Source organism: Stegodyphus dumicola, chromosome 1, assembly GCF_044657685.1.
Source record: "Stegodyphus dumicola isolate Sdum_Otavi_A_Nest chromosome 1, ASM4465768v1".
Lineage (NCBI taxonomy): Eukaryota > Metazoa > Arthropoda > Arachnida > Araneae > Eresidae > Stegodyphus > Stegodyphus dumicola.
This window is the reverse complement of record NC_140768.1, coordinates 36277272-36291407: the sequence shown is the minus strand read 5'-3', so window position 1 is coordinate 36291407 and position 14136 is coordinate 36277272. Positions and strand designations below refer to the sequence as shown.

Here is a 14136-nt window from a genome sequence, read left to right as displayed (position 1 = left end):
CTGTTTTGCAGGCGAAAGGTCGTGCTCCCATTATTGAGTAGAGGGTCATAATGTTTTGGTTTTTTACTGTATGTCTTGATAAATATTCAGTAAGTTGAATTTAAAACTTTTTTTATTTATTCATTTGCTTTCGTTTTATTAAAAATTTTGATGTCTTGTTAAGGAAAATGTTCTTGTTTGCATGCAGTTTGTGTTTGAGACTAGTGACTCAGACTTTCTCAATTAAATCTTTTTGATAGGATAGGCAATAATGCTACGATTACATTTTATTAAATTAAACATTTTAATAAATATTTCTTTTGCTATTTGCCATGCTATTTCAAGTATAAGAATTAGCTTATTTCTTCTACACAAGTTTCAGATACTATATGAAAGGAAATTAAAGACTTGAACTAAATTCATATCATCTGTTGATAAGATATCATTCTGATAAGATTCTGATCTGTAGATAAGATTCATCTTCTAAATTCATATCATCTGTTGATAATTTTATCAAGGACGGTTGATAAGACCGTCCTTGATAAAATTAATATCATTCCTACTTATTATTTTTGATGATTGTAAAATTTTTCGTCACGATAGAGTCCAAGTCACGGTAGAGTCCACGATATTATCTTCAATTTCTTGTATTAATATCGATCTTTTATTTTACTACATTCTAATTATGAACATATAAGATAATTTTTTTGGTTTCAGTACACAGTTTTATTGAATTTTATTTAATATGCTATTCTTACTTACAATTGAAGCAGATAGTCTATTGAAATAAGTTAACATTACTTCTACTTAATCTTTTAAAAAATCTTTTAAAATCTTACTTTATAGATGCGTATACCCAGCTGTTCATTGCATGCGAAAACTGGAATTTCCAATATGGCCATGGTTACTAACTGTAAAGGACTAGTTTTACCTAACACAGCTCCAAATGATATTAAAACTGTCGCAGTCGCAAAATTTCCATTGATGAAGCTAAAAGAAAAATAATTTATTATTAATATCTGCAAAGTTTAAGAAATGGCACTAAACGTTTATGTATATTAGTAAAAAGAGAACAATATGGTTAACAATTATCACTAATATTTAACTGGGATAGTGGTTAGTAATTCTTACTGCCATACCGAAGGCTCCGGGTTCGGATTTCGGAGAAGGCATGGATATTTGTAAATTCGTAGTGCCTGTGCGGTATGGAGGCGCTTCAAGACTGAGCGAACTTCCTATACAGCCATTAGAGGCTTAACAGCGCTTATTGTGCTATTTAAAAAAAGAAACGGCACTCTAAATTTCCGGCGAGCCGAAAGTCCTCTCGAGAGGTTGATGGTAGGGGAAGAGAGATGGGAGATCCTCGGAACCCTTTGCTCCGGAGGCGTAATGGCAGACCGCACATTGAGTTGAATAGTGTTAAGCGAATTTCGCTTACTGCGCATGCTTGATGGTGTACCTTTGGCGCAGGGAGAAATATTGGCGACTAAGCAACCCTACGTTAGCTTATTCGTGATCTCCATGGCTGTCGTGTGTGTTCGAGTGATGTTTAAAACTGCAATGTTGTGGAACTTTGCTTATTAGTTATTTTAACGTCCATGCCGATTGCACTTGCTTATTTTTCTAATATATGTTTCATTTTAATTTGTCAATAACAGTGCATTTAATATTTGTTAACATATGTTCGTAATAAATCGTTATTTAAATGTAATTTGTTTACATGTTATAATTCAGTAATTGTAAACTGGAGTGTCTCGCTTAATTTGTTAGCGTATATTCGCGCTTTTATTTTCTCATTTCAAAGAATTTAATAACTAGCATTAAAGAATTGTAAAATTTCTTCAGTGTTATTTGCAAGCACTTGTTATATTCCTCAATGTTTCTTTATGTATGTACGAATGGAACGTATAGTAAATCCTGAATTGTTTTTATTGCTTAAAAGTATAATGAATGAATTTTCAACTAATATATCCTAAATTTCAGTCTTTTTCTGAACGAAAATTTGTACAGTTCCAAAGGAATGTGCAGAATTTCATAAGTATTATATTTTACATTTTGAATGTAAACACTGCTTCACATTACTTCGCAATAATTTCAGCTTTCTAGTTGTTTGAGCAGTACAGCAAAAAATAGTATTTTAACACAGTAATTAATTTACATTTACGTTATACTCTACGAAGATTTAAACGCCAGTTTTGTTTACAATTAGATGGCGATACATCTACCATATACCGTATTTATCTTCTTTTCAAATCGCGCCAACATAGTAATTACGCCAAATAGCTTTCTGGGCATGCGCAGTATGCAACATTCGTTTAACACTGTTCAACTCAATGTGCGGGCTGCCATTACGCGCCCCGGAGTGTTCTCTCTTAAAACTGGCGGCGGAAATGAGCTAAAGTCAGACTGTCACCTATATTACACTAAGCTGCTGCCAACGACAGGCGCATTTGACTACTTGGGCAGATGAATGTCATGGGTTAATGCTAACCATTGTCAGACAAATGAGATTGATAACAACACTTAAAGGGAAGTTTTGAAATTTGTTAAATAACATTTGCACACATGCACATGTTAGCTTTTAATTCAAGGAAGGAGTTTTCATGTGTAACAGAAATTTTCTAATACTTTTATTCTTTCCTGAAATTCTGTTAATGTCTTAATACATTTTCTGTATAGGTACTTCATGATTTTACTTCGGGTCTAAAATGACCATGAATATTTCGAGAGCTTAAAAAAAGTACATTTTAGTACATTTATCTAAAATCGCGTAACTTAAAAGATTTTTTTTTTACGGCTTTATCTTGTAGTTTTAGCTTACAATATCTACATATAATAAAAGAAACAGTCTGTGTGTGTGTGTCTTTCGTTCGTGCTGCGCGTAAGCTAATAGACCCAGGGCTACGAAATTTGGTATATAGGTGCATCTAAGACAAGAGTCAATGCATCTCGAAGCGACTTTTTTGAAAATTCGAATAAGATTTTTTTATTTATTTATTTTGATGAAATCGCATCATTTTAAATAGTTTCATTCTCTTAAAAATGTGGTTTTGAGCACAGTTTGTCATTCAATGCTTTGTATACTGGACCTGTTGAAAATATGAGATAAAATATTGTTAATTATACACGCAACACGCACATCGCAATCTTCTTATTCTGACGCGCATGTGTCTCGCGGGGCACAAAAGAGAGAATTTCATTCCCCCCTCTCTCTGTTTTTACTAGCTAGTGGAAAAAAGAGTTTTGTATATTTTGAATTATGTCATCCACAAAGCACAATTTTGACTGGTTATTGCTTTCTGATGATAGTTTCATTATTTTAGAAATGTGGTTTTTGGCAACAGTTTCTCATTCATTGCTTTGGATACTGGACTGCTGACTGTTTTCTCTTGAAAATATGAAATTTATTGCTTATTTCATTGTACGTTTTTTAATTACGTTTTAATGATATATATTTTTAATTATATAAAACGTTTTGCAGGATTTTATTTTAAGAAACAAAGTTCTTAACTTCCTTTATACCACTTGAGTTCTTAAGATTCTGCAACAGAAGTTGGTTAATTTATTTATTTGGGATAATCAATATTTAAGGGATATTGCTTATTTCATTGTGATTTTTATATATAATACATTTTTATTGAAATTTCTGCTTTTTTTTTTTTTTTTTTTTTTTTTTTTTTTTTTTGATAAAGTTGTTCTGCAGAGTAAAATTCTGTTCATTTTTAAAATTTAATGGTTGGTGTTCCCTCTAGGCATTTTTCTGCTAGATTTAAAAGCCAGACGAAGGCTGACAGCTTAGCGCTTAGTATATAATAAAGAAGGAAAATGTCTGTTTCTGAATGTTGTTCCTTCTAATCAGCGTAGCAAAGAAGTACACTTGATGACACATTTTCTTTTTTGTGATGATCTTCCAATCTATCCGATGAATGCTAATAATGACGCATAACGTTCTGCTTAATTTAAGCCTTATTGGCAACTAGAATTAGAGAAGATTATGGTATACTGTTCGCTATTCTTCTTACAACTATAGAAATCAAGTTCAAAGTTGGGTTAAAATACCATTTTGTTTAACTCAAACAGGCACGTAATGGCCGAACTTACTACGGCCGAACTTAGTAAGTTAGGCTTAAAACAACGACGTGGCTAGAAGACAGATCACGCTCTGTTGAGAACTTTCGAGCTCTTCTTCTGGGTGACTGAACTTTCCTTTAAATACTGGTTCTACTTCTACCTCATTTACATAAAACGCGATACTGAAAACTCATTCTGGCAGGGAATTCTAGGTGGGAAAGAAGAAAATACAGAAAAGTTGTTTTAAAATTAAATATAGCTATTAGAAAATTAAAATAAACCCCTATAGATAAATTAAATCTCTGCATTGAGAAAAATCCGTCTATTTTAGCAAAAGCGCAATGACAAAAAATACTAAACAAATTATAAAAAAATATGCCAAAATTCAGAAAATAGTGTTATAAATTCCGAATCGACTTTGTTTGCAAGATTAAATTTGATCTATTTGTCAGTGTCAACGTTATCAGAAACCCCTATACCGACAATGTTAAATTGGCCATTTTCGATGTACCTTTTCTCAAAATCTGCTGTAGATACAAAGTTGAAATTTTTTCTGTAATTAAAGTATACCTATATCATTATACTGAAATGAGCTTTTGAAACATTTTGAAATTTAGAGTAAATTGCAGAATATTTTGTTAGGCATAGTAAAATTTAGCACTTTTTTCACACAAAAAAATTAAAAATTTTTTTTTCTAAGTTAATTACAAAAAGCTCATTTCAGTAAATATTAGGAAACTTAATAAATAAGCCATAAAAAGTTTAGATACCTGTGAGCAGTAGTTCCTGAGAAAAGGTACATCGAGTATAAAAAAATCAAATTTGGAGAAAAACGTGTTTTTATGTAAAAATCCTCATTGATCAAAGCAGTAGATGACAAATTAAAACTAGATTTTTTACAGTTCTAATTTTCATAGAGATTAAAGAATGGTATTTTTAGAAAGATAAAAAAGCGTAGAGAATTTGAAAATGCAAAAATCCGAAATCACAAATTTTTGAAGATTTTGGGGTTCCAACACCCCTTAACATTCTGTGAAGATTAGTTTAACTGCTAAGCAGGATATGTGAGAAAATTTTAACATTAAATTAAAAAAAATCTGTTTATTAAATTTTGAGAATATTCTTCTTTAATATTGTATAGTCATTGAAATAGATATTTGGAAAACGTTTCAGAGATATCGAATTAGTAGAATGCGATTAAAAACTAATTCCAATATTCGACCCTAGCAAGCAAACAGAGAATCCAAGTTAAATGAAACCGCGTGAAAAAGAGGTTTTTTGTAACACACAACTTAAAGGAAAGATTAAAGATTGCTGGCATATTTTCAAGAAGTCCAAAATAACGTAGATAAATTGTTTTGGCTAAGAGCGAAATAAATTTAGACACTTTCGCTAAATATTTCAGTCTTGCTTTCCCTAATTTGATCTTCGGAGGTAATGTACCTTTTACTTTACAAAACTTTGACAGTTAAAACTGTTACATATTACGTTAATTACTAGCAATATTTAAATTAAAAAAAATCTGAAAGGTTTCAGATTTTAAATTACTTCCAAAGGGGCGTTTTTTTAACGTTTTGTGTGTTACCTTTATTTATTAAATATCATGTTCCTTGCCCTTAAACCATAACATTCAGTTCCGCAATGTCGCAAAATAATTTTAAAATGAGCCTATCTTTAGAATTTCCGATATACAGTTCCGCCCGCTGTATATAAAAAGGTTTTTTTTTCCTCCCCGTAGAGTGTTGCCATTGCTCGCTTTTAAATCGTTGAGTTTGATAAACCAAAATTCCCTTAAGTCTTACAAAATAAGAAATAGATAATAAAGTAAGTACCAAATTCTAAATTTGGGCTTCCAGATGCCCATATTCGGGTGGAAACGTACGTTATTCAAAATTGGATGGCTTTAGGTACCGTTGTTTTAGCACAATGCGAGAAATATACATATATTTATGCAGATTCTTCATTATTTAATTTCTTTAAATATAATAGGGCAATAGTATTTGGTGGCAACGATTTAAAAAGTGATACAGCCTTTTAAAGTTTTCAACGCAAAATCGCAAAACGAAAACAATAGTTCTTCAGGGACAAAGCCCCTTTGGACTAATAATTGTAATGTGTTTATTATTTTTTATCAAAATTCAGGGTGTTCATAAAAAAAGACTACAGGTTTTATTCTCTTTAGTTCTATAAATAAGGTAGAGAATTTTATGAGAACAATTTAAGCTATAGGGGTTAAAACGATTAGGATCTAAAATTGCAAAATTTAACTTTATATACTGTTCCTGAACAACAAAAAGCCCCCAGTCAGAAAAGTGTTCTTTTTATACTTTAAAAAATTACATGGGAAAAAATTTCAGATCTTTATGTGTGTAGACTCATTGGATTGTTTTCAAAGCGGGAGGCTTGAAAAATGTGCAATGCCCTCTCAGAGACTCGAACCTGGAGCTCTTGAATGCGCGCCCAGTGTATCGGTATTAGTTTCTTTGAAAAACGCACCAATAATAATTCAATAAAACCTGATTTACGAAAGCAATATAATGAAAGTTACTTTGACTGAAAGTGATAACCAATATTTGCAGTGGTAAAATCGTCTGGTACTTTATAAACGAAAAATCTGATTAACTTAGAAATAAAACAGGAGACAATGTAGCTATTAACCTTTAGGTTTCCGTGAATGCCTTATTGTAAGAGGTAAAAAATAACTAAATTGTAAATTGCATTTCAATCAGAACTTGAGAAAGGTTATAGTACTAAGTAAATACATTTTCAGGTAAAAAATATTCCCGTTTGGAAGTTTTACGAATGCGGTGTACACTGAGGAACCAAAACATTATAATCAGGGTGTCCGCCGATAACATCGCGGTCGAAAACGAGAAAACAACGCAAGGCGGAAACGTCGCGCTACAAAACATCGCGGGAGAAAACATCGCAAAGAGAAAACATCGCAGTTCTAAAACTTCGTGGCACAAAACATCGACGTCGAAAATAAAGCGGTTGAAAAGCTTCGCAGTTTAAAAACATCGTCGTCAAATATATCGTGGTAAAATATAAAGTATCTACAAATCATCGCATGACAGTAACATCGCGGACATGCTTTTTTTCAGGGTTAATAATTGTAAATGGATATTCCCATAATGATTTGTGAGCCCGAGATGTAAAGAAGGATAAATTTTACTTTTACATTTTTTATTTACGAATAGATTTTTGCTGAAAAAGTAAGAATGAAACTTAAGCACAGAAATTTAAATGCAACTTAATATACTTTTCATGAAAAATTACCAGTAAAAACTTTATAAAAATTATTTATTAATGGCCTTTGTTAGTTAACTATGTCGGTTTAAAATCCTATTAAGTGCTATAATTTGCCTTAATTTTCTATGCTTAAGTTTCCTTCTTATTTTTTCAGCAAAAATTTATTAGTTATTAAAAATATGAAAGTAAAAATTATCCTTCCTTTCCATCTTGCGCTCACAAATCATTATGGGAATATCCATTTACAGTTATTGAAGTCTGAAAAAAGCATGTCTGCGATGTTACTGTTATGCGATATTTTATACTTTATTTTTTACCAGGATATTTTTGACGACGATGTTTTTAAACTGCGAAGTTTTTGAACCTCTTTATTTTCGACGACGATGTTTTGTACCACGATGTTTTAGAACTGCGATGTTTTCTCCCACGATGTTTTGTAGCCGACGTTTTCGTCCCTGATGTTTTTACCGCGATGTTTTCGGCTGTATCCATGATCAGCTATTGAATAACGCGTAGCGCGACTTTTGGCCTGCAAAACAGCTGCAGCTCCCCTTGGCATAAATACCACAAGTTCTTGGAAGATGACCGGAGATCAAATGTACCGCTGCTTAGACATTTGGTGGACATTTGGTGGACATGTTGTACCAAATGTCTAAGCAGCGGTCACGAAAAGTCGAGATATTCCGACATGGTGGTGTTTCAGCTCTGAGCTGCCGCTCCGTGACATCCCAAATGTGCTATAAGGTCCAGCGAGTTAGGTGCCCAGGTCATTAATTGGAATTCATCTTTTGCTCCTTGAACCACTCCAACACAATTCGAGTCTTGTGACATGGGGCGTTGTCTTGCCATTTCCAGTTGGGAAGACAGACGCTATATAAGGGTGCAAGTGATCCGCAGTTATATTCAATGAGAAATCTGGGTACATCCGACCAGGCAACTAACTGTCCTCCACTCAGTCACGGTCCAGTCTCGGTGTTCTCGTCCCCACTGTAGGTATAGTGTAGCCTCCACTGTAGACACTGGCAATCTTTTTTGCTGTTGTTATGAGAAGTAACCTCAATAAATTTGTTTGATTTATTCAGTCCTTTTTTGTCTTCTGCTTCGTGTTCACCTTCATCTGAAAGTATTCTCTTTATTTTGAGCAACTTCAGTAAGTCGCATGATTCATTATCATTTAGCAAGCTTTCGTTAGTTTTCTGTTTTTCTAATTCATTAATTTCCTGCTCGATGAATTTCATAAGTCGATCCATAGTGTCAGAAAACTTAACCAAATCCAACCCAGATTTAATTACCTTGTCTCAACGTAGCAGTGGCAATTCTCATTATAACACCATACGTCACGTGGCTGCTTCCGCCGCATTGCAAAAGCGTTGACTCCAGCAAGTATATACTTTTCTCCTCGTTTCAAATAAAAATTAAATCAATGTTGCCATTCAATAAAACAAAACTTTGCTTTTTTAATAGAATTTAAGAGAAGATTAAATATGATGAAGATGATAATTTCTGTATTGCTACAGAATTTTAATTTTATTATTATATTTATTTTTAATGCAAGCAATATCATATAGGTAGCAAAGTTGGACAAAATTTCTGCAGCGAAGGAACATAATTTACGATGTAAAAATATATATTGTTGCTGGCGTACGGGTTCGTAATAAATTATAATAGCACAAGTCCGATGAAAAGTGAATAAAATTTATTCTTATCACAACAAATAAAACAAACTGCTGAAATTTTCTCTGAGATATTCATACAATATCACAATATCTCAATGTAGTTATATTTTAAACTACTATAATATAAATAGACTCAAATTCAAAAACACAGTGAAAGCTAATGCGATCTCACCGCAAATTCGCTACAATCAATAACAGCAATAAGTTAGCAACTGAATTGAGATGTTTTCCTCCCGCTTTTATAAACTTTTTAATCAGCACGAGAAAATTCTGGTATTTTCTCGATTTTTCTGGAAAGCAAAACAGTACAATTACGAGATATCTATTTATTACAATGTTAAATGCGCGTGCTCCTGTATTTTAATTTTTCCGGTGTAGCTTTCTCTTCAGATATGTTTCGTGGTGCATTGCACGGGAATATAAAACTATTTTAATTACAAATTCTACTAAAAATAGCTAAATAAATACAAAAACCGTAATGATATTAATAATTTTACAAATAATTATAATTTACGTTAATGTAATTAAAATTATTAATTTACGTTAATGTAGTTAAAATTTGCCATCAGATAGCATCAAAATATTGTTAAGAAGTATTTATTATTTTAAATGAATTAATTGATTCTATTTATGTGCAATGTTCCTTTATAGATAGGAAGCAGTTTCTTATTTTGTCGGGAAAGAAAGGAACAGAACTTTGTCTACGCATAGAAACAGTACTTTCGGATTTCACAAATCTGCTTTCAAGGACTGGTAAAAAATATCACAGAAAATACAGAAAAAAATGGCAACATAAAACTCAAGCCAATGCATTAATAGAAATTTAGACATTTTTTTGTTTCATACTACTGTAATAAAACTCTTTTTAAGTATCCTTTTCTGTCGCCAAAAATTTTATAAGTTTTGATATTTCTTTAACTTATTACAATAATTTTACACTTACCAAATATTTTTACACGGTTTATCTGAAAACATATAAAGATAAGACAATACAGACAAAGAAAAAAACGAAAACGCTTCGACGCGTTCTTTTTATAATATAAACGTTCATTTTCCTTGCTTAACGTGACGTCTGTTGCATTTCATCTGTTATTTATTAAAAATTTTCACATTGTTCTATGTCTTAAAATTAGAAAATAAAGTTAAAGACCTGAAACTGCAATAGTATATTATAGTACAAGTGAAAAAAATTGACAGTTTCACTCACGCGTGCGTCGGATTTGCGCAATACTTATGGGGTCCCACAAAATTTTTGTAAATATTCGGTCTACCGGAAAGTTCTGTCCGTTTTTGGAATAACACAAAATACAAATTTTTCTGACTGTCAATAAGTTTTATTAAATAATATAATTGCCATTATTATTAATGACTTCTTGATAGCGTGAGGGCAATTTGTATATCCCATTTTTGAAAAATGTTGTATCTTTTGAGCCAATGCTTATTTGATATCTTCTTCTTTTTTGAATGTTTTGCCCTTCAAAAAATTTTGTAAGGACAAAAACAAGTAATTGTCGGAGGGTGCTAAGTCCAGGGAATATGGTGGATGAAACAAAATTTCCCAGCCTAGTTCTGCAATTTTTGACGAGTTCCCTGTGGTCTGCCATTATTATGATGCAGCGTAGTGTCCTTCCTATTGAACGTTGCCGGCCTCTTTTCTTGGACTGCTGTCTTTAAATTATCCAATTGCTGACAATACTTCTCCGAATTGAGCTTTTCGTTCTGTTTTAAAACTCTTAATGTATTGGCCCTCGAATGTCCAACCATATACACAACATTCTCTTATTCAGAGTCAAATTTGGGTTAGAGGCGGAAGACCTAAAAGTTTTCTGGACTCATAATATGCCCTTCTCCTTATTTCACTTTTCATCCCTAGCTATCATTCAGTTCAAGAAGGACTCCTTTTTGTTCCGATCAAGCAGAGATGTGCAAATGACGATTCAGTCATCCAAATTCCTCTGAATTAATTCAGGTGGCACTCATCTTGAATATTTCCACACCAATCCAATCTTCCGAATATGGCTCGAAATGGTTTGCTGAGCTAAATCAAGCCTTTCTGCGATCTCCGATGTTGTCGGAAAAGGATTTCTCTCCAATATGGTCTTAACAACATCGTCGTCGATCAAAGATGGTCGCCCAGATCGTGGCTTATCAGAAAGGTCGAAATCACCTCTTTCAAATTTTTCGAACAGTCCTCTGCATGTTCTATCAGAAACTGCACCTTCACCAAACACTTTCAATAAATTTATATATGCTTCTGTAGCATTTCTTCCTTGTTGAAATTCATATAAAATATAGTGGTGTAAATGAATTTTATCAGTAGCCATGGGTACACTATCGCTTCACACTTAAGACTAACTTGAATGAACTTTTTTTAGTTAATTTGCTACGTCAGTATATATACATTAAGCGATAAAAATAGAGAGCCGAACATGTGTCAAATAAACATGTGCTTACGTGTCGAAATTTGTTGTCATAAAAACGGACATAACTTTTCGTTTATGGAGTCCTGGGGAATCGCGAAAACATCTCAGTGCTAAAAGGGGTCGCGATTGAAAAAAGTTCAAGAAACCCTGGTTTAGAAGATGACAAGATGAAAATCCACATGAAGAAATCATTCAGGAAAAAAAAAAAAAAAAAAAAATACCCTTACAGAAGCCTTATTGTTATAAATGTCCATAGAAATAATACCCTCAAAAAAGCTGGTAGCATTGGGAGAGAGAATTTCACGGAAAGGTTACACAAGAATAAAAGCCATTAGAATCTGTGCTCTTTCAGAATTCAAAGGTTCTGGAGAAGGAATCTAAACAAACACTTCATAAAGATGATGGCTCCGAAAGCTCTGCAAACAATAACTGCGAAACTTTTGCAAACAAGATTTCACAGGATTAACAAACACTTCATAAAGATGATGGCTCCGAAAGCTCTGCAAACAATAACTGCGAAACTTTTGCAAACAAGATTTCACAGGATTAACAAACACTTCATAAAGATGATGGCTCCGAAAGCTCTGCAAACAATAACTGCGAAACTTTTGCAAACAAGATTTCACAGGATTAACAAACACTTCATAAAGATGATGGCTCCGAAAGCTCTGCAAACAATAACTGCGAAACTTTTGCAAACAAGATTTCACAGGATTAACTTAAAACTTCTTTGCTTCTTCCTTTAGTCTTATGAAATCTGCCAAACTCTGACAGGAAAATATCTTCATTTTGCCATTTTTTTCTTTAAAGCATAGAATATTAACCTTCTAATCTTACTCTCAGCTCTCAGCATCGTTGCAGTTTCATCTGAATACTTTTACCTACTGCTTATTCGTATTGCAGCTACTGAAAATTACGGTCTTCGCTCAAGTTAACCAACTTTGTTCAAAAAGCCGATTTTTGTATAAAAATCTCATTTTTTTAGTCCAAAGGTGAATCTGCCCTGAAGGACTATTAATTTCGTTTTGGCATTTTGCGTCCAAAATTAAGGCTGTATCACTTTTCAAATCGTTGCCACCATATATTATCGCTCTGTCTTATATTTAAAAAAAATAAATAATGAAGAATCTACATAAATGTATATATGTTTCTCGCATTGTGATAAAACAACGGTACCTAGAGCCATCAAAATTTGAATAACGTAATCTTCCATAGAATAGGGTATGTGGAAGCCGTAATTTGAATTTGAATTTTGGTTTTATTATCGATTTCACATTTTGTAACACTTCAACAAATTTTTGATTAAAAAACTAAATGATTTCAAAGCGAACAATGGCAACACTATACGAAAAAAAAAAAAAAAAACATTTTTATCTCTAGCGCGTGAGATTGCGTATCAGAAATTCTAAATGATATGATCAATTTAAAGCTATTTTGCGATATTGCGCTTGAACTGAATTTTATGGTTTAAGGGCGAAGCGATGAACGTGATATTTAATAAATAAAGGTAACAAACAAAATGTTAAAAAAAACGCCCCTTTGAACGTAATTTAAAATCTGAAACCTTTCAGTTTTTATAAATTAATTTTTTTAAATTTTACATTTTTAACCCCTTGAGGACCAGCGCGCCGGAAATAAAACTCAGTCACGGGAACGAACGCTCTGAAACGGAGCGTCACTACCGGCCCGCGCATTTTAAGCAGTTAAGCCTAAGTTTACAAAAAAATTCGTATAAAATCAGCATTTTAATAAAAAGACTCCAAATTTATAAATTATATATATACTATACTTCTATTTAATATGTATTAAAATAAAAAATATAACGTTAATACAAATGAATGAAATATGCAAAAAACTAAAATTATTACTATGCACATGAAAACAAATACTATACACAATAAAACAAAGCTGCAAATATTACAAACACAAAATAAAAAAAGAGGAAATTAAGAATAATAATATATTCTGAATAAAATCGAAATTTAAAAATTCTCTTGTGTATGATATACTTCAAAACAAGGATCCACACAGAGTCCAACATTGCATATTTTGCACTCATAATATGCTGTTTGTTTTCGATTTTTTTTAGCACATACGACACATCTTCTACTTTTATTTCCTTTCCCATCAATATAAATTTTTGGAAAATGTCTACCAGTTAGACGAAATGGTTGAATGCCCGGTAATTTTGAACAAGTTTTTGAGCTCCTTGGTTTAGCGAATTTTCCTATTATTTGATGAATAACTCTAGATCTTAATTCCAATACAGATATTTTCTCGCCTTTTACCTTCGAATATATTACATTTGCATTTAGAAGTGCCATATCTAACAAACCAAAAAACAGCTTTTTATACCATTTTACGGTTTTTCTAAATGCTGGATAGTGATGAATAATAGAATCGCCAATGTCAACACCCCCCATATTGTGATTATACTCCACAACGCAGAGTGGCTTCAAAATGTCCTTTCCAGTCTTTCGGTCTTTTTTACCAATTGGCACAATAACGCCGTCATGTATAGTTGATAACATCAGCACTTTTTTCTTTTTGTCATTAAATGCAAATAAATTCACTGAATTTTCCGATCACATATCCCTAAACTTCTACGAAACACGCACATAAAAAAAAAAAAAAAACGGCGCCAAAACCGAACATAAATATTTTACTCTTACCCGTTCCTAATACGCTGAATGTACTCCCCTACATTCTCCTAATGAAAAAAAACAAAGCAATAA

At 32.4% G+C, this 14136-nt stretch overlaps 1 protein-coding gene across 2 annotated transcripts in view; it reads right to left on the bottom strand.

The window, feature by feature from the left end:
* Positions 1–14136, bottom strand: part of Rh50 (Rhesus blood group-associated glycoprotein Rh50) — a 189815-nt gene that overhangs the window by 28019 nt on the left and 147660 nt on the right. For both annotated transcript variants that reach the window (XM_085810514.1, XM_085810523.1), the window contains one exon: positions 819–969. In XM_085810514.1, coding sequence (XP_085666640.1) covers positions 819–969 — 151 coding nt within the window. The remainder of the gene's footprint in view (positions 1–818; positions 970–14136) is intronic.